The sequence below is a fragment of the Rhinichthys klamathensis genome, unplaced genomic scaffold (assembly GCF_029890125.1).
Source record: "Rhinichthys klamathensis goyatoka isolate OS25496 unplaced genomic scaffold, OSU_Roscu_1.1 h1tg000603l_1, whole genome shotgun sequence".
Lineage (NCBI taxonomy): Eukaryota > Metazoa > Chordata > Actinopteri > Cypriniformes > Leuciscidae > Rhinichthys > Rhinichthys klamathensis.
Window position 1 is genome coordinate 1,333,495 of NW_026607058.1, and position 20,794 is coordinate 1,354,288.

At 40.4% G+C, this 20,794-nt stretch overlaps 3 protein-coding genes across 3 annotated transcripts; all 3 read left to right on the forward strand.

Annotated features, from left to right (window-relative positions):
* Positions 1–2,643: 2,643 nt before the first annotated feature.
* Positions 2,644–4,995, forward strand: LOC130075764 (zona pellucida sperm-binding protein 3-like). Its single transcript, XM_056240531.1, has 8 exons — positions 2,644–3,246; positions 3,687–3,805; positions 3,883–3,986; positions 4,069–4,246; positions 4,387–4,504; positions 4,585–4,667; positions 4,747–4,835; positions 4,911–4,995. Exons 1-8 carry the CDS (start codon positions 2,707–2,709, stop codon positions 4,979–4,981), a joined length of 1,302 nt encoding a protein of 433 aa, XP_056096506.1. The 5' UTR covers positions 2,644–2,706; the 3' UTR covers positions 4,982–4,995.
* A 4,715-nt stretch (positions 4,996–9,710) lies between these two features.
* LOC130075799 (zona pellucida sperm-binding protein 3-like) lies at positions 9,711–14,880 on the forward strand. Its single transcript, XM_056240563.1, has 7 exons — positions 9,711–10,282; positions 10,779–10,897; positions 10,973–11,076; positions 11,161–11,338; positions 11,485–11,602; positions 11,686–11,768; positions 14,781–14,880. Exons 1-7 carry the CDS (start codon positions 9,737–9,739, stop codon positions 14,878–14,880), a joined length of 1,248 nt encoding a protein of 415 aa, XP_056096538.1. The 5' UTR covers positions 9,711–9,736.
* A 643-nt stretch (positions 14,881–15,523) lies between these two features.
* LOC130075800 (zona pellucida sperm-binding protein 3-like) lies at positions 15,524–17,870 on the forward strand. The gene is made up of 8 exons (XM_056240564.1): positions 15,524–16,078; positions 16,573–16,691; positions 16,767–16,870; positions 16,955–17,132; positions 17,279–17,396; positions 17,480–17,562; positions 17,637–17,725; positions 17,800–17,870. The coding sequence occupies exons 1-8, from the start codon at positions 15,533–15,535 to the stop codon at positions 17,868–17,870; spliced, it is 1,308 nt and encodes a 435-aa protein (XP_056096539.1). The 5' UTR covers positions 15,524–15,532.
* The last annotated feature ends 2,924 nt before the right edge of the window (positions 17,871–20,794 follow it).

Below are 20,794 nucleotides of genomic sequence, written 5' to 3' on the forward strand. Positions count from 1 at the left end.
AAATAGAGACATTAAATTTAACATTTAATGTAATATTCAACAATAATATTGATCTGCCTGCATTGACACTATTATACAAGAACTAAACTGAGCTGGATGATGACACCAAGGTTTACTCCAGAGCGGCTATATATATATATATATATATATATATATATATATATATATAAATGAACTAAATTAATAACTTTTTTAAAACAAAAATGAAACATCACTGAATTTACAGCTGGACTGTGACGCCATTTTCTTCTGGAAGCAAACTTTTTTGCATTATTTTTCTGTTATCTCTAAGCTGCTTTGAAACAATCTGTATTGTAAAAAGCGCTATATAAATAAATGTGACTTGACTTGACATTATGTGGAGAATGTGTCTTAAGAACTATGACCAACCAGCAGTTAGTTAGTGAGAATCCGTCTTACTTTTCGTCATCAAATTAGACCAATCTACCTTTTTTATGTAACTGGCATAAAAAAAGTTATGAACAGTCTTAAAGAAAAAAAAAAGGTAACTTGTAAGACTAGTCTAAGCAGTTTATGCAACCGCTGGTCTGATGTCAGATCAGTTGCGTTTTGTAAATGGTAAATGGACTGCATTTATGTAGCGCTTTCACAGACCCAATGGCCACCAAAGCGCTTTACAGTTTGCCTCACATTCACCCATTCATACACTGACGGCGGTGTCAGCCATACAAGGCGCCATCCAGCTCGTCGGGAGCAGCTGGGGTTAGGTGTCCTGCTCATGGACACCTCAACACTTGGTCATGTGGAACCGGGGATTGAACAACCTACATGAACCACTGAGCCACTGCCGCCCATGTTTGTGGGCAGCTGTCTGCTGTTTTCTGATGCAACACCTGCAGGTCTTTCACTCAAACTCCAAAAACCTCAAATCAATGTCACAGGTTCCACTGCAAAGATCCTCTACACAAACACAGCTGCTAAAATTAACACACAGTGTCACTATAGGTTTAGCAGACTGTCCACAGCAGCAAACCAGAAATAATGCAGCAGCACGCATAAAAACAAAAATGCTTATATCTTAATTAATGACTCAAACAGGAGTTACGCAGCGCAACACCAGTCCATATGCTCACCTGCTGTTTGACACAGAGTTCAACTCACGGCCATAAATATACTCGGGGATTATAAATATAAGTCGTCATAAGCTGTAGTGGTTATACAAAACTAAACTTTTAACTTTTTTTTCTGGGACCTGTCTTTTTAATATTCATGAATCTTGATCATTTTGCACTCAGATGCTTTTTAGATGACATTAAGTTATCTTGGACACGCTGTCTGAGTTTCTTGATTGGATTCTCTGATTGGATCTCATGTGATTATGTAACTTTCTCACGCCATGTAAAATGTAAACATCAGACGATGTCTCAGGAAACATGCTGAAAGTCGCTGCAGGAACAAGATTGTTGCAGAGTACCGGACGAGCAGAAAAGGACAACATAATGGAGGCATGTTTTGAAATAGGTGGAGCCTCCTACAGTCCTCCTACGCTTCACTAAAACCCACCCATAACACGCCTCTCTGGAACAACGTCACATCATTTCACCAACAAATGGAAGTTTTATCAGAAAACTGAGAATTAAATCAAAGGAAAGTAGCGAGATCGCAAAGCAAACATGATAAAAGTGTCAGTTTGTTGACATTTTTGTTGTTTACCTAAAGATTTAAAACCCAAGCATCAATGTTTTACCATAGTTTTACACTAATAAGTGATACATTGACCATAATACATTTATTTGTCAAGATTGCACATTAGTCACACAGAAATAAAGTGGTATTTACCGTTATTTCACAAATGAAAGAGGACACATGTACTTATTCAGTCGCATCTGTCTCTGTTTATTTGTGGTCACAGTAATGTGTTGTTAATTTTATGTTTATTTTACATTTAGAAAGAATTATCATTTCTACCACATTTTCCACCAAAAATACGACCTGAGGAGCTTTACCACTCTCTCCAGTGACAGTCCCAATACACTTATATTTTTAGTCAGAGAAACAGAGGAAGTTCCTGAAAAAACAGACTTGCTTTATTTTATGACATATGCAGAGCTCAATCTGGATATCAGACAGTCCCGTATAAAGAGACGAGACTTACAGACAAATAAAATAAATACATGATTGTGATAGACAAGGCTATATGATTTGTCTGATTTCTTCAAGCGGTCGTATTTACCATGTTTACTATGGTAATGTTTAGCATGCATAGTTTTTAGCATCGCACATAAATATTTCTGCCTTAAATATACGGTGAAAAGAATCCACATCAATTCACAAACAGAAGGTATTCAAACACTCACTGCTGTCTTAAAGTGAGTTTTGAGTCATCCAAAGGTATGAAGTCATCCGGCGCTGCCGTCTCCTAACACAGATAAACTGTTCATGACCACTCCTCAAGCCCGAGTTATCCCGATTTGGACCAAGGTATTCAGCGGGACAAAAAACCATGGCCGTTGGCCCAGTTGAAAATGGTGTCATGTAAATACCCCCCTCAATGTGTCAGATAGGAGAGACATACAAAATGTGCAGTGGTGAGTCCCCGAGATGCAAAAACTCTACAGGTCCAGAGGAGAATCAAGGATAATCAATTAAGGTAAAGGGGGTGGAGCCACTTTAACTCAAAGCTGTACAAAATGGCAAAGCCAAGCACTGGTGTGTGTTGTGGTGTTTGTGTCAAAGTTTGTTAGGATGGGGTTCCTGAAAGTTGTCTTAGTGGTGATTGTTGCGTTTGATCTGCCTGATGTCTTGGGAAGTTTGAGGTACAGTCAAAGTCCAAGAAGCATGGGGCCAAAATCAGATCCAGCTTCCAGAAGTCCTGGCCTTTCCCCTCTAGGGCTCTGGAACCCTTTGCAAGTGGCTTCTCAGTTTCAGAGTCCTTTGGGTCCTGACTCCAAAAGCCTTGCGCAGGAGCCTTTTGGCCTTCAGGAGAAGCAGCTGTTGCAGGGTCCAGTGAAGCCTTTGGATTGGAGGTATCCCATCGTTCCCGAGGTGCAGAGCGAGTTGGCGGTGGACTTCCAGTTGAGGCAACCCGTGACTCCCAGCAGCGTAGCGGTTCAATGTGGCGAGAACCGGGTTCTTGTAGAGGTCCAGCAGGACTTTTTCAGCAATGGTCAATTGATCCAGCCAACTGGTCTGTCTTTAGGTGGATGTCCTGTTGTTGGTCAGGATCCTGGGGCAAGAGTGCTTATCTTTGAGTATGAATTACAGGACTGCAACAGTGTGCTGATGGTAAGAACTCATAAATCTTAATGGGTTATTTGTTGTGGCAGAGGACCTTTCAATGAAAGTCAGTTCACTTGGTTTTACAATGCCAGGGAAGCTAAATCCTGAATTTTCAAGCTACTTTCCTTTAAATAACCCTACAAACGAACAGCTGATGTAAACTATCCCATAAATGGTATGAAAGGAGCTTAAGAAACTAGAATAATAAATATTGTGCCTTAATAGTGGTAAAGCTAGTTTTTACACTGGAATAGTCAATGTACATGTTCAATCCTTAGTGCATGTCTCCAAAACATTGACTCTCTGGCAACACCGGAGCTTCTGAGGGCAGCTGTGGTGATTTGCCCTTAAGGAATTATTCCACCATATTGCAGAGTACTTTCTCCCATGTTGGTGAATGTAAAGTCTTTGGGATGACCCTCTTGGTCACCACAATATTTTTTCAGATGAATGAGGATGAGCTTGTCTACACCTTCTCGCTTACCTACACCCCAGAGGCGGTTGCAGGTACTCCAATTACCCGGGCTGATGGTGCAATTGTTGGTGTTCAATGCCATTATCAAAGGTAAGTGCTCTCTGTGACTTTCTGCTCTTTCTCGTGCAACTGGGAGACCATTTAATGGTTACTTTCATGAACCACAGGCTCCAAAATGTAAGCAGTGATGCTTTGAGGCCAATATGGGTCCCTTATGCCTCAACGGAGGCTGGTCAAGAAGTCTTGCTCTTCTCCCTGAAGATCATGATGGGTTGGTACAGGTTTTTTCTTTCCATAAAATAATAACCTTTACCCTTGCTATTGTGGCTGTGTCTAAAGTGTTTTTTGTGTAGATGATTGGTCCTATCAGAGGCCTTCATACTCCTATTTCCTGGGTGGTGTTATTAACATCGAGGCATCTGTGAAGCAGTACAATCATGTCCCTCTGCGTGTGTTTGTGGACCGCTGTGTGGCCACTCAAGTACCTGATGTGAACTCTCTTCCGAGATATTCCTTCATTGAGAATCACGGGTAAGGACATGGCCCCTGATGCGGTAGGACTTTTGTTTCTTTTTTTTAATCACTTTGTCACAGTCATGGGTAAGGTCTAGTTTCTTAATGCTCTACAGTTGACGTTCATAAGTTACTATTTGTGATTGCGTTGTCATCAGGTGCTTTGTAGATGCCAAAACTACAGCTTCCAGCTCCCGCTTCATGCCTCGGTCCCAGGTTGACAAGATTCAGTTCCAGCTGGAGGCGTTTATGTTCCAGGAGGGCAACAGTCCTTCTGTATGTGCTATGAATATCAGTTAATTCGACTTCTCCTCCCATCTTCTTTGGTTTTGTGACTTGTCTGTCATCCCTTGCAGATCTACATAACATGTATTCTGAAGGCAACTATTGCTTCTGCACCCAGTGACGCTCAGCGGAAATCCTGTTCCTTTGCCAATGGGTAAGTTGTTTTTTTGGGGGGGAGTGGGTTAAGTTGACTTTTCTCATGTTGAAGGTTCCATGTCTTTGTCTTGTTACAGGTGGTTTGCTGCTGATGGAAACGACCAAGTTTGTGGTTGCTGTGACTCAACATGTGGTCCTGATGGTCTTGCTGCTTCTCCCTATGGAGGTTGGTTGCTTTTACTCTTTAAGGTTTCTTTTGAGGTTCAAGTTGAGCTTTAACTTGGCTTTTTTTTCTTTCAAGGCATTCAGTGGGAAGGCAAGGCCTCACTTGGACCTGTAATGGTTCAAGGGCAAAAGAGAGGTTCTCAATAAAGCTGACAAACCAATCCATGCTTGTATCTGACTTGTCATTTTGCTTTGTCTGGTTTAACAGATTTTCAATTGGAAGTGCCTCATTCTGCCAATGTGGTGAAACTGATATTCCTACTGTACTTTAAGTCCCATATAGTCTGGAATCCTTTGGTTGCATGCTATATGGGACTTGCATGCAACCAAAGGGTTCCAAGCTGTATGGGACTTCCAAAGAGAATTTTAAAATGAACTATTTTAAAAACAACCAATAATGCTCCTGTATTTGGTAAGCAAATATTTCCAAGAACGCCTTGTCCCATGAAGTGCTGCAGATGTAATTTAGTTGGTGTCCCTATCATATTGCTGTGCTCTCAGTGTTTCTGTGTATTTTGACACTTTTTTTGTTTATCATCAGCTTACACTGAAATTTGATAACATTAATCTCAAACCTGTTGAGACCATGGATCATTTCACCCCAAAAAATTATGACTTGAAGACAATGAAGCTTAGTTTTTAATGTCACCACTCTTTTTGTACTAAATGCACACTTGTAGTATACTTCAAATCTTAGAAGTACATTTAATAAAACTGTAGGCTACTAAAGGTGCAGTAAGTGATTTCTTAGAAACACTGAAAGTGACACTCTGACTATTAAAATATTTCAATACCGCCAGCCTAATTTAGGTTATAGCCCTCCATTATGCTCCACAACCAAGCTAGTTTGTTGTTGGTGTAAAATGGCATCATGCAAGGTCAGAAATGCCCCAAATTAATAACAATTCAAGTTATGTATTTCCCTTGTATGAGTTATTGTTTTTTATCTTTATAACATAATATAGTTAAGCAATGTCAGAAGCAAAAGTGCTTTTCCGAATACCAGCATTATTGTGATTGATTATTAAACTGTTGTATAAAATAAGTTAATTATATTAATTGCCAATTTTAGACAACACTGTCAATTTTGACTTATTTTGCCAATGAAAATAATTTAAAAAAAGCAGAACATTTGCATTTCCCAGCAACAGTGTTTCATTGTTGAACGATTCAGCATTTTTGGGATGAAATGGGTGAGTCAATGACCCATTCATAAAGACAGTGACTGCATCTGAAATTGCATACATGCCTTATATAGTTGGTAAAAAACATGTGACTATATGTCTGAATTCACAGTACTCATAAAAGAGTAGGTGAAAGAACCCGGAGGATCTACTACTTCTGGTGAGATTCTGAAGAGTGCATATGATGGACACTTTACTGCGGCATAAAAAGAGGATTTGTGAATGGCAGTGAAGTGACAACTGATGCTTGAAGGTCATATGACAATAACAACATGGTGGATGTAGTACATATGGATTTTATTCATACTACACACACACTCATACTACACAGTACATAATTTTAGAAGTGGTTAAGTAATTACTTAATTACTCAAGAGAGTATCCCTGCATTTCAATGTCCATACTATCCATCCTAAACAGTATGTGAGATTAACGTAAGTGTGTCCCAAAGCATAGTATGTTAAGAGTATGCCAGAAGTCCCCAGATGGTCTACTATTTCGGGTTGATTTTCGAAGTGTGGATCCGTGCTCACTATAAAGGCTAATATTGCCAACAACCCATTGCACTTTGGTGGAGGAATTCGCTCTGTGCACGAGAAAAATGCTAACTTCCGGCTTGAGGGTGGAAATTGGGTACTTCGTTTCCGGTTGCCGTCTTGTTTACATCAGTGGACCGGCGTTAAGTTAGTTTAATCGTTCGCAATGGACCTAAAACATAAAAAAAACCGATTCACTTTTCAAAGGGCAGTCGGTGGTAATACCATAATTCCTCAAATAAAAGCTGGGGCCTTTATTTACCTAAACTGCAGAAGGTAACAGGCTTTTATTAGAGGCAGGCGCTTTATTTAAAAAAAATCTAAATCAAATTTCCGTCTGGGTTCCATGCTCCTCAAGACAATTTCGTTTTCATTAAAGTTGTTGAAAAGACCGTTACACTAGCAGCACTAAATTATATGTGTGTTACATCTATTGTCTACTACCATCTATTGGCTGTACGTTACGATGAACTTGAATGCATATTAGGGGATGTTTACACCTGGCCACTTCATGTGTTTTCTCAGATCGGAAAGCTCTCTGATTTATCAAAACAATTCTACTTAAATCTGCTCACAAATGCGTTTTCGCAAAATGGATATAAATCTTCAATTCCCACGCTATATGCGGATTTAATGGAGTGGACGTCACCGAAAGCAACAGATATGAGCTGCATTTGATAGATCAGCTCATTTCTAAATCAAAAGACCGCAATAAGCGAGAGCGGCAACAAGCCTGGTAAGATCATTTCGTTTCTTTACTTTTAATGATGAGGAGAATTGTCTGCGACTTACTTTCACTTTAATTTGCAATAGTTTGCACGTTGGCTTTATGGATAGATGCTCGGCTGCCGTGATGCGTGTTGCAGTAGCGTTGTCACATCTTGCTATAACATTACATAGCCTATAACACGCTCTCACACTTATTTTTTAGCGTTTTTGGGAGGAGTAAAATTTAGATACGTGGTTTCAACAATCAGATGCATTTGATTTACACTTGTGCAGTTTCGTCTGGAATCTCGTCTCAGATCTCCTCCTGAAGAAGTGGTTTGAGCGATCGGATTTAAATTGTCTCGAATGTGCTTCGGATGGCATTTATACATGGTCTTTTCACGATCAGATCACAGAACACGCATGAAGTGGACAGGTGTAACATCTCTTCAATGAAAGTCATTTAGGAGATTATCCACACTAATTTTCCCCCGGCCTTTATTTGTCCGCGTTGATCACGCACCCGGCCATTATCAGAGGCCCGGCGTTTATTTGAATACCGGTTTTTATTTGAGGAATTACGGTAACCAGGCGCTGCTGCATTGTGAAAAGTAAACAATGTTTAACGTTACTTCTACGTCGTCCATCAGGCTACCGGAAACTAGACACCCCCTATCGGTTTCGCAGCCGGAAGTAGCATATGCTAACGTGCACATAGTCTATTACAAACATGAGTAAAAAGTGTTAAACTACAAAACATAGAGGATATGCAAAAACGACGGTGAGAGGTTAGATAAAGGTTTGAGTGACTAATCAAAGTTTAACTTGATAAAAAATATATATTTAATGCATTCCGTGTTATATTTCATCTGCAATAACTATGTGAACTTTTATAAAGATCTGTTAGGCCATTAACTTTTAAATGCATCATTATGCATTAATATGACGAGAGTTCTCCTCATGAAAGACCCGCGACTGCAGATCAATGTGCTACTGCATTTCTCTCCGATATGGTAGGAAATTAAATTAAATGAAACGTGTAGGATTTTAACGGTGACAAGATGATTGACAGACCAGTTTACTGTGACAGGATGCGACAGAGAGCAACCGTTAAAGACGCAATTGTGTGACGTGATAGTATCTCCCAAAGCTTGTCTACTTTTTGCTACACACTCAAAATTATCTACTTTTTCTTCACAAAAAGAGTACGTACTTTTAGGGTGTAGTATAAGTAGGCGAATTGAGACGTTAACTCGTCTGAGGAGCTTTAGCACTCTCTCCAGTGACCGTCCCTATACAGTTATTTTTTCAGTCAGAGAAACAGAGGAAGTTCCCGAAAAAACGGACTTGCTTTATTTAATGACATATGCGGAGCTCAATCTGGATATCAGACAGTCTGGTATAAAGAGACTACATGTACTGACAAATAAAATAAATACACAATTGTGATAGCCTATATGATGTGTCTGATTTCTTCAAGCGGTCTTATTTACCACGTTTACTATGGTAATGCTTAGCGTGCATAGTCTTTTGCATCGCATATAAATATTTTTGCCTTAAATACGGTGATCAGAATCCACATCCGATCACAAACAGAAGGTATTCAAACACTCGCTGCTGTCTGAAAGTGAGTTTTGAGTCATCCAAAGGTATGAAGTCATCTGGCGATGCCATCTTCTGACTCAGATAAACTCTGCCTCTGTTCATGACCACTCCTCAAACCAGAGCTGGCCCGCTTTGGACCAAGGTATTCGGCGGGCCAAAACACCCTGGCCGTTGGCCTCGAGGAAGCCCAGACGCTGATCAAGCCCCGGAAGTGACAGTGGAAAAGACACTGGCACGCAATAGCACTCCCGCTTTTAGCCCGACAGTGGAAACGCGGCAATTCTACTAAAACGTTTTTCCTTCGCATTTTTTAAAAGTTTTGAGTACAGACAACAATGTTGTCAAAACTATCCCAGTTCATAAGGATCCGTGAAAACGACTAAAAACGCTGTATTCTGCTGCCAGGCCAGAAATTGGCAATGACACTGGCTAAAGAAACACTACACACCTATAAACTGAACATGTAATACGCATGCACATGATGTCAAAGTTATCATAAATTCATGTTTTTGTAGTTTACATGGAGACAATAATGATATTCTTTTAAATACTTGCACTTTGAAAGCGGTTTTCAAAATAGAAAGTGTGCCCCCAAAACACTGTTGTCATGTAAATGAACACAATGCATAAAAAGTTTTAGTTGAAAATGGTGTCATGTAAATACCCCCCTCAATGTGTCAGATAAGAGAGACATACAAAATTTGCAGAGCGATGATGTCCCAGAGATGCAAAAACTTTACAGGTCCAGAGGAGAATCAAGTATAATCAATTAAGGTAAAGGGGGTGGAGCCACTTTAATTCAAAGCTGTACAAAATGGCAAGGCCAAGCACTGGTGTGTGTTGTGGTGTTTGTGTCAAAGTTTGTTAGGATGGGGTTCTTGAAAGGTGTGTTAGTGGTGGTTTTGGTAGTTGCATTTGATCTGCCTGATGTCTGGGGAAGTTTGAGGTACAGTCAAAGTCCAAGAAGCTTGGGGCCAAAATCAGATCCAGCTTCTGGAAGTCCTGGCCTTTCCCCTCTAGGGCTCTGGAACCCTTTGCAAGTGGCTTCTCAGTTTCAGAGTCCTTTGGGTCCTGTCTCCAAAAGCCTTGCGCAAGAGCCTTTTGGCCTTCAGGAGAAGCAGCTGTTGCAGGGTCCAGTGAAGCCTTTGGATTGGAGGTATCCCATCGTTCCCGAGGAGCAGAGCAAGTTGGCGGTGGACTTCCAGTTGAGGCAACCCGTGACTCCCAGCAGTGTAGCGGTTCAATGCGGCGAGAACCGGGTTCTTGTAGAAGTCCAGCAGGACTTTTTCAGCAATGGTCAATTGATCCAGCCAACTGGTCTGTCTTTAGGTGGATGTCCTGTTGTTGGTCAGGATCCTGGGGCAAGAGTGCTAATCTTTGAGTATGAATTACAGGACTGCAACAGTGTGCTGATGGTAAGAACTCATAAATCTTAATGGGTTATTTGTTGTGGCAGAGGATAGACAAAATCTTTCAAGGAAAGTCAATTAACTTGGTTGTCATATTTGCAATGCCAGGGCAGTTAAGGCCAAGTACTATCTATTTTAATGGAGAAATCCTGAGTCTTCAAACTACTTTCTATTAAATAACACTTCAAACCAACATGTAATGTAAACTATCCCATGAATGGAGCTTAAGAAACAAGAACAACAGTTTTGCCACTATTAGAGCACAAGAGTTAGTTTTTACCCTAAATGCCCTGGCATGCACTGAAAATGTGCATGTTCAATCATAAGTGCATGTCTCCAAAACATTGACTAACTATGGCTACACTGGAGTTTCTGAGGGCAGCTTTGGTGATTGAGGAATTCCACAGTGCACCTCCTCCCCTTCATAGCAATATGAGTGCACAGTCTTGGTATATGTGCTGTCTTTGGGATGACCCTCTTGGTAACCACAATCTTTTAACAGATGAATGAGGATGCGCTCGTCTACACCTTCTCTCTTACCTACACCCCTGAGGCGCTTGCAGGTACTCCGATTACCCGGGCTGATGGTGCAATTGTTGGTGTTCAATGCCATTATCAAAGGTAAGTGATCTGTGACTTTCTGCACTTTCTCATGCTACTTGGAGACCATTTAATGGGTACTTTCATGAACCGTAGGCTTCAGAATGTAAGCAGTGATGCATTAAGGCCAATATGGGTCCCTTATGCCTCAACGGAGGCTGGTGAAGAAGTCTTGCTCTTCTCCCTGAAGATCATGATGGGTTGGTACAGGTTTTTTCTTTCCATAAAATAACCTTTACCCTTGCTATTGTGGCTGTGTCTAAAATGTTTTTTTTTTTGTATAGATGACTGGTCCTATCAGAGGCCTTCATACTCCTATTTCCTGGGTGGTGTTATTAACATCGAGGCATCTGTGAAGCAGTACAATCATGTGCCTCTGCGTGTGTTTGTGGACCGCTGTGTGGCCACTCAAGTACCTGATGTGAACTCCCTTCCAAGATATTCCTTCATTGAGAATCATGGGTACAGTATGGCTCTAGATGCTATAGGGCTGATGTTTTGGTTGCTTTTTGTAACTACTTTGTCACCGAGTCATGGGTGACGGGTCTAGTTGCTTGATGCTCTACAGTTGACATTCATGAGTTGCTCTTTGTGATTTTTGTCGTCAGGTGCTTTGTAGATGCCAAAACTACAGCTTCCAGCTCCCGCTTCATGCCTCGGTCCCAGGTTGACAAGATCCAGTTCCAGCTGGAGGCGTTTATGTTCCAGGAGGGCAACAGTCCTTCTGTATGTGCTATGTATATCATGTGTCAATTTGACGACTCCTCCCTTCTGCTTTGGTTTTGTGACTTGTCTGTCATCCCTTGCAGATCTACATAACATGTGTTCTGAAGGCAACTATTGCTTCTGAACCCAGTGATGCTCAGTGGAAATCCTGTTCCTTTGCCAATGGGTAAGTTGTGTTTTTTTGTTTGTTTAGACTGACTTTGCTCATGTTAAAGGATCCATGTCTTTGGTTTGTTGCAGGTGGTTTGCTGCTGATGGAATCGACCAAGTTTGTGGTTGCTGTGACTCAACATGTGGTCCTGATGGTCTTGCTGCTTCTCCCTATGGAGGTTGGTTGCTTTTACTCTTTAAGGTTTCTTTTGAGGTTCAAGTTGGGCTCTAACTTGGCTTTTTTTTTTCAAGGCATTCAGTGGGAAGGCAAGGCGTCACTTGGTCCTGTAATGGTTCAAGAGCAAAAGAGAGGTTCTCAATAAAACTGACAAACCAATCCCTGCTTGTATCTGACTTGTCATTTTGCTTTGTCTGGTTTAACAGAGTTTTCAATTGGAAGTGCCTCATTCTGCCAATTTGGTGAAACTGATATTACTACTCTAAGTCCCATATAGTCTGGAATCCTTTGGTTGCATGCTATATGTGAGTTTAAAAGGTTCATTTTCCAATTCTCTATGGAGAAAACTACGTCAGTACCTTTGCAAGTCCCATATAGCATGCAACCAAAGGGTTCCAGGCTGTATGGGACTAACAAAGATAATTTTTAAATTCAACCTTTTAAAGGCCGCTAGTGTAAGACCAAGGTTAATTATGAAGCCGTTTGTTTTTAAACTAGATTTCCTGGTAAAGACTACCAATAATGCTCTTGTTTTTGGCAAGCAAATATTTCCAAGTATGCCTTGTCCCATGAAGCACTGCAGATGTAATTGAGTTTGTGTCCCATATTGCTGTGCTCTGTGTTTCTGCATATTTTGAAAATTGTTTATCCGCTTCCACTGAAGTTTGATAACATTAAATTTATAAAACCTGTTGAGACCATGGACCATATTTCAACCCAAAAATTATGACTTTAAGACAATGAAGCTTAGTTTTTAATGTCACCACTCTTGTTGTACTAAATGCACACTTGTAGTATACTTTAAATCTTAGAAGTACATTTAAAAAAAAAACTGTAGGCTACTTAAGGTGCAGTAAGTGATTTCTTAGAAACACTGAAAGTGACTTTCTGACTATTAAAATATTTCAATACCGCCAGCCTAATTTAGGTTATAGCCCTCCATTATGCTCCACAACCAAGCTAGTTTGTTGTTGGCGTAAAATGGCATCATACAAGGTCAGAAAATGCCCCAAATTAATAATTCGAGATGTGTATTTCCCTTGTATGAGTTATTGTTTTTGTCTTTATAACATAATACAGTTAAGCAATATCAGAAGCAAAAGTGCTTTTCTGAATACCAGCATTATTGTGATTGATTATTAAACTGTTGTATAAAATAAGTTAATTATATTAATTGACGATATTAGACGACATTGTCAATTTTGCCAATAAATTTTTTTAAAAGCAGAACATTTGCGTTTCCCAGCAACAGTGTTTCATTATTGAACGATTCAGCATTTTTGGATGAAATGGGTAAGTCAATGACCCATTCATAAAGACAGTGACTGCATCTGAAATCGCATACATGCCTACTATAGTTGGTGAAAAAAACATATGACTAAAGTATGTCTGAATTCACAGTACTCATGAAAGAGTAGGTGAAAGAACCCGGAGGATCTACTACTTCCGGTGAGATTCTGAAGAGTGCATATGATGGACACTTTACTGCGGCATAAAAAGAGGATTTGTGAATGGCAGTAAAGTGACAACTGATGCTTGAAGGTCACATGACAATAACAACATGGTGGATGTAGTACATATGGATTTTATTCATACTACACACACACTCATACTACACAGTACATAATTTTAGAAGTGGTTAAGTAATTACTCGAGAGTATCCCTGCGTTTCAATGTCCATACTATCCATCCTAAACAGTATGTGAGATTAACGTGTGTCCCAAAGCATAGTATGTTAAGAGTATGCCAGAAGTCCCCAGATGGTCTACTATTTCGGGTTGATTTTCGAAGTGTGGATCCGTGCTCACTATAAAGGCTAATATTGCCCACAAACCCATTGCGCTTTGGTGGAGGAATGACAAACACGAGTAAAATGTGTTAAACTATAACATAAAGGATTATGCACGAACGACGGTGAGAGGTTAGATAAAGGTTTGAGTGACTAATCAAAGTTTAACTTGATAAAAAAATATTTATTTAATGCAATCTGTGTTATATTTCATCTGCAATAACAATGTGGACTTTTATAAAGATCCATTTGGCCATTAACTTTTATATGCATCATTATGCGTTAATATGAGAGTTCTCCGCACGAAAGACCCGCGACTGCAGATCAATGTGCTACTGCATTACTCTCCGATACAGTAGGAAATTAAATTAAATTAAACGTGTAGGATTTTAACGGTGACAAGATGATTGACAGACCAGTTTACTGTGACAGGATGGGACAGAGAGCAACCGTTAAAGACGCAATTGTATGACGTGATAGTATCTCCCAAAGCTTGTCTACTTTTTGCTACACTCAAAATTATCTACTTTTTCTTCACAAAAAGAGTACATACTTTTAGGGTGTAGTATAAGTAGGCGAATTGAGACGTTAACTCGTCTGAGGAGCTTTAGCACTCTCTCCAGTGACCGTCCCTATACAGTTATTTTTTTCAGTCAGAGAAACAGAGGAAGTTCCCGAAAAAACGGACTTGCTTTATTTAATGACATATGCGGAGCTCAATCCGGATATCAGACAGTCTGGTATAAAGAGACTACATGTACTGACAAATAAAATAAATACACAATTGTGATAGCCTATATGATGTGTCTGATTTCTTCAAGCGGTCGTATTTACCACGTTTACTATGGTAATGCTTAGCGTGCATAGTCTTTTGCATTGCATATAAATATTTTTGCCTTAAATACGGTGATCAGAATCCACATCCGATCACAAACAGAAGGTATTCAAACACTCGCTGCTGTCTGAAAGTGAGTTTTGAGTCATCCAAAGGTATGAAGTCATCTGGCGCTGCCATCTCCTGACTCAGATAAACTCTGCCTCTGTTCATGACCACTCCTCAGACCAGAGCTGGCCCGCTTTGGACCAAGGTATTCGGCGGGCCAAAACACCCTGGCCGTTGGCCTCGAGGAAGCCCAGACGCTGATCAAGCCCCGGAAGTGACAGTGGAAAAGACACTGGCACGCAATAGCACTCCCGCTTTTAGCCCGACAGTGGAAACGCGGCAATTCTGCTAAAAAGTTTTTCCTTCGCATTTTTTAAAAGTTTTGAGTACAGACAACAATGTTGTCAAAACTATCCCAGTTCATAAGGATCTGTGAAAACGACTAAAAACGCCGTATTCTGCTGCCAGGCCAGAAATTGGCAATGACACTTGCTAAAGAAACACTACACACCTATAAACTGAACATGTAATACGCATGCACATGATGTCAAAGTTATCATAAATTCATGTTTTTGTAGTTTACATGGAGACAATAATGATATTCTTTTATACTTGCACTTTGAAAGCAGTTTTCAAAATAGAAAGTGTGCCCCCAAAACACTGTTGTCATGTAAATGAACACAATGCATAAAAAGTTTTAGTTGAAAATGGTGTCATGTAAATACCCCCCTCAATGTGTCAGATAAGAGAGACATACAAAATTTGCAGAGCTGGGATGTCCCAGAGATGCAAAAACTTTACAGGTCCAGAGGAGAATCAAGGATAATCAATTAAGGTAAAGGGGGTGGAGCCACTTTAATTCAAAGCTGTACAAAATGGCAAGGCCAAGCACTGGTGTGTGTTGTGGTGTTTGTGTCAAAGTTTGTTAGGATGGGGTTCTTAAAAGGTGTGTTAGTGGTGGTTTTGGTAGTTGCATTTGATCTGCCTGATGTCTGGGGAAGTTTGAGGTACAGTCAAAGTCCAAGAAGCTTGGGGCCAAAATCAGATCCAGCTTCCAGAAGTCCTGGCCTTTCCCCTCTAGGGCTCTGGAACCCTTTGCAAGTGGCTTCTCAGTTTCAGAGTCCTTTGGGTCCTCTCTCCAAAAGCCTTGCGCAAGAGCCTTTTGGCCTTCAGGAGAAGCAGCTGTTGCAGGGTCCAGTGAAGCCTTTGGATTGGAGGTATCCCGTCGTTCCCGAGGAGCAGAGCGAATTGGCGGTGGACTTCCAGTTGAGGCAACCCGTGACTCCCAGCAGTGTAGCGGTTCAATGCGGCGAGAACCGGGTTCTTGTAAAAGTCCAGCAGGACTTTTTCAGCAATGGTCAATTGATCCAGCCAACTGGTCTGTCTTTAGGAGGATGTCCTGTTGTTGGTCAGGATCCTGGGGCAAGAGTGCTTATCTTTGAGTATGAATTACAGGACTGCAACAGTGTGCTGATGGTAAGAACTCATACATCTTAATGGGTTATTTGTTGTGGCAGAGGATAGACAATCTTTCAAGGAAAGTCAATTAACTTGGTTGTCATATTTGCAATGCCAGGGCAGTTAAGGCCAAGTACTATCTATTTTAATGGAGAAATCCTGAGTCTTCAAACTACTTTCTGTTAAATAACACTTCAAATCAACATGTAATGTAAACTATCCCATGAATGGAGCTTAAGAAACAAGAACAACAGTTTTGCCACTATTAGAGCACAAGAGTTAGTTTTTACCCTAAATGCCCTGGCATGCACAGAAAATGTGCATGTTCAATCATAAGTGCATGTCTCCAAAACATTGACTACCTATGGCTACACTGGAGCTTCTGAGGGCAGCTTTGGTGATTGAGGAATTCCACAGTGCACCTCCTCCCCTTCATAGCAAAATGAGTGCACAGTCTTGGTATATATGCTTTCTTTGGGATGACCCTCTTGGTAACCACAGTCTTTTTACAGATGAACGAGGATGCGCTCGTCTACACCTTCTCTCTTACCTACACCCCAGAGGCGCTTGCAGGTACTCCGATTACCCGGGCTGATGGTGCAATTGTTGGTGTTCAATGCCATTATCAAAGGTAAGTGATCTGTGACTTTATGCACTTTCTCATACTACTTGGAGACCATTTAATGGGTACTTTCATGAACCGTAGGCTTCAGAATGTAAGCAGTGATGCCTTAAGGCCAATATGGGTCCCTTATGCCTCAACGGAGGCTGGTGAAGAAGTCTTGCTCTTCTCCCTGAAGATCATGATGGGTTGGTACAGGTTTTTTCTTTCCATAAAATAACCTTTACCCTTGCTATTGTGGCTGTGTCTAAAATGTTTTTTTTTTTGTATAGATGACTGGTCCTATCAGAGGCCTTCATACTCCTATTTCCTGGGTGGTGTTATTAACATCGAGGCATCTGTGAAGCAGTACAATCATGTGCCTCTGCGTGTGTTTGTGGACCGCTGTGTGGCCACTCAAGTACCTGATGTGAACTTCCTTCCAAGATATTCCTTCATTGAGAATCATGGGTACAGTATGGCTCTAGATGCTATAGGGCTGATGTTTTGGTTGCTTTTTGTAACTACTTTGTCACCGAGTCATGGGTGACGGGTCTAGTTGCTTGATGCTCTACAGTTGACATTCATGAGTTGCTCTTTGTGATTTTTGTCGTCAGGTGCTTTGTAGATGCCAAAACTACAGCTTCCAGCTCCCGCTTCATGCCTCGGTCCCAGGTTGACAAGATCCAGTTCCAGCTGGAGGCGTTTATGTTCCAGGAGGGCAACAGTCCTTCTGTATGTGCTATGTATATCATGTGTCAATTTGACGACTCCTCCCTTCTGCTTTGGTTTTGTGAATTGTCTGTCATCCCTTGCAGATCTACATAACATGTGTTCTGAAGGCAACTATTGCTTCTGAACCCAGTGATGCTCAGTGGAAATCCTGTTCCTTTGCCAATGGGTAAGTTGTGTTTTTTTGTTTGTTTAGACTGACTTTGCTCATGTTAAAGGATCCATGTCTTTGGTTTGTTGCAGGTGGTTTGCTGCTGATGGAATCGACCAAGTTTGTGGTTGCTGTGACTCAACATGTGGTCCTGATGGTCTTGCTGCTTCTCCCTATGGAGGTTGGTTGCTTTTACTCTTTAAGGTTTCTTTTGAGGTTCAAGTTGGGCTCTAACTTGGCTTTTTTTTTTTCAAGGCATTCAGTGGGAAGGCAAGGCGTCACTTGGTCCTGTAATGGTTCAAGAGCAAAAGAGAGGTTCTCAATAAAACTGACAAACCAATCCCTGCTTGTATCTGACTTGTCATTTTGCTTTGTCTGGTTTAACAGAGTTTTCAATTGGAAGTGCCTCATTCTGCCAATTTGGTGAAACTGATATTCCTACTCTAAGTCCCACATAGTCTGGAATCCTTTGGTTGCATGCTATATGTGAGTTTAAAAGGTTCATTTTCCAATTCTCTATGGAGAAAACTACGTCAGTACCTTTGCAAGTCCCATATAGCATGCAACCAAAGGGTTCCAGGCTGTATGGGACTAACAAAGATAATTTTAAAATGAACCTTTTAAAGGCCGCTAGTGTAAGACCAAGGTTAATTATGAAGCCGTTTGTTTTTAAACTAGATTTCCTGGTAAAGACTACCAATAATGCTCTTGTTTTTGGCAAGCAAATATTTCCAAGAATGCCTTGTCCCATGAAGCACTGCAGATGTAATTGAGTTTGTGTCCCATATTGCTGTGCTCTGTGTTTCTGCATATTTTGAAAATTGTTTATCCGCTTCCACTGAAGTTTGATAACATTAAATTTATAAAACCTGTTGAGACCATGGACCATATTTCAACCCAAAAATTATGACTTGAAGACAATGAAGCTTAGTTTATAATGTCACCACTCTTGTTGTACTAAATGCACACTTGTAGTATACTTTAAATCTTAGAAGTACATTTAAAAAAAAAAACTGTAGGCTACTTAAGGTGCAGTAAGTGATTTCTTAGAAACACTGAAAGTGACACTCTGACTATTAAAATATTTCAATACCGCCAGCCTAATTTAGGTTATAGCCCTCCATTATGCTCCACAACCAAGCTAGTTTGTTGTTGGTGTAAAATGGCATCATACAAGGTCAGAAAATGCCCCAAATTAATAATTCAAGATGTGTATTTCCCTTGTATGAGTTATTGTTTTTGTCTTTATAACATAATACAGTTAAGCAATATCAGAAGCAAAAGTGCTTTTCCGAATACCAGCATTATTGTGATTGATTATTAAACTGTTGTATAAAATAAGTTAATTATATTAATTGACGATATTAGACGACATTGTCAATTTTGACTTATTTTGCCAATTAAATTTTTTAAAAGCAGAACGTTTGCGTTTCCCAGCAACAGTGTTTCATTATTGAACGATTCAGCATTTTTGGATGAAATGGGTGAGTCAATGACCCATTCATAAAGACAGTGACTGCATCTGAAATCGCATACATGCCTACTATAGTTGGTGAAAAAAACATGACTAAAGTATGTCTGAATTCACAGTACTCGTGAAAGAACCCGGAGGATCTACTACTTCCGGTGAGATTCTGAAGAGTGCATATGATGGACACTTTACTGTGGCATAAAAAGAGGATTTGTGAATGGCAGTGAAGTGACAACTGATGCTTGAAGGTCACATGACAATAACAACATGGTGGATGTAGTACATATGGATTTTATTCATACTACACACACACTCATACTACACAGTACATAACCACTTCTAAAATTAAGTAATTACTTAATTACTCAAGAGAGTATCCCTGCATTTCAATGTCCATACTATCCATCCTAAACAGTATGTGAGATTAACGTAAGTGTGTCCCAAAGCATAGTATGTTAAGAGTATGCCAGAAGTCCCCAGATGGTCTACTATTTCGGGTTGATTTTCGAAGTGTGGATCCGTGCTCACTATAAAGGCTAATATTGCCCACAAACCCATTGCGCTTTGGTGGAGGAATGACAAAACACGAGTAAAATGTGTTAAACTATAACATAAAGGATTATGCACGAACGACGGTGAGAGGTTAGATAAAGGTTTGAGTGACTAATCAAAGTTTAACTTGATAAAAAAATATATATTTAATGCAATCTGTGTTATATTTCATCTGCAATAACAATGTGGACTTTTATAAAGATCCATTTATATGCATCATTATGCGTTAATATGAGAGTTCTCCGCACGAAAGACCCGCGACTGCAGATCAATGTGCTACTGCATTTCTCTCCGATACAGTAGGAAATTAAATTAAATTAAACGTGTAGGATTTTAACGGTGACAAGATGATTGACAGACCAGTTTACTGTGACAGGATGCGACAGAGAGCAACCGTTAAAGACGCAATTGTATGACGTGATAGTATCTCCCAAAGCTTGTCTACTTTTTGCTACACACTCAAAATTATCTACTTTTTCTTCACAAAAAGAGTACATACTTTTAGGGTGTAGTATAAGTAGGTGAATTGAGACATTAACTCGTCTGAGGAGCTTTAGCACTCTCTCCAGTGACCGTCCCTATACAGTTATTTTTGTCAGTCAGAGAAACAGAGGAAGTTCCCAAAAAAACGGACTTGCTTTATTTAATGACATATGCGGAGCTCAATCCGGATATCAGACAGTCTGGTATAAAGAGACTACATGTACTGACAAATAAAATAAATACACAATTGTGATAGCCTATATGATGTGTCTGATTTCTTCAAGCGGTCGTATTTACCACGTTTACTATGGTAATGCTTAGCGTGCATAGTCTTTTGCATCGCATATAAATATTTTTGCCTTAAATACGGTGATCAGAATCCACATCCGATCACAAACAGAAGGTATTCAAACACTCGCTGCTGTCTGAAAGTGAGTTTTGAGTCATCCAAAGGTATGAAGTCATCTGGCGCTGCCATCTCCTGACTCAGATAAACTCTGCCTCTGTTCATGACCACTCCTCAAACCAGAGCTGGCCCGCTTTGGACCAAGGTATTCGGCGGGCCAAAACACCCTGGCCGTTGGCCTCGAGGAAGCCCAGACGCTGATCAAGCCCCGGAAGTGACAGTGGAAAAGACACTGGCACGCAATAGCACTCCCGCTTTTAGCCCGACAGTGGAAACGCGGCAATTCTACTAAAAAGTTTTTCCTTCGCATTTTTTAAAAGTTTTGAGTACAGATAACA

Coding starts and splice junctions, on each gene's coding strand:
- LOC130075800 (XM_056240564.1), top strand. CDS start 15,533: ATGGGGTTCTTAAAAGGTGTGTTAGTGGTGGTTTTGGTAGTTGCATTT. Junction 16,871..16,954: donor CTCCCTGAAGATCATGATGG/GTTGGTACAGGT, acceptor TTTTTTGTATAG/ATGACTGGTCCTATCAGAGG. Junction 17,563..17,636: donor TCCTGTTCCTTTGCCAATGG/GTAAGTTGTGTT, acceptor GGTTTGTTGCAG/GTGGTTTGCTGCTGATGGAA.
- LOC130075799 (XM_056240563.1), top strand. CDS start 9,737: ATGGGGTTCTTGAAAGGTGTGTTAGTGGTGGTTTTGGTAGTTGCATTT. Junction 11,339..11,484: donor TCCTTCATTGAGAATCATGG/GTACAGTATGGC, acceptor TTTTGTCGTCAG/GTGCTTTGTAGATGCCAAAA. Junction 11,769..14,780: donor TCCTGTTCCTTTGCCAATGG/GTAAGTTGTGTT, acceptor ACCACTCCTCAG/ACCAGAGCTGGCCCGCTTTG.
- LOC130075764 (XM_056240531.1), top strand. CDS start 2,707: ATGGGGTTCCTGAAAGTTGTCTTAGTGGTGATTGTTGCGTTTGATCTG. Junction 4,505..4,584: donor AGGAGGGCAACAGTCCTTCT/GTATGTGCTATG, acceptor CATCCCTTGCAG/ATCTACATAACATGTATTCT. Junction 4,668..4,746: donor TCCTGTTCCTTTGCCAATGG/GTAAGTTGTTTT, acceptor GTCTTGTTACAG/GTGGTTTGCTGCTGATGGAA.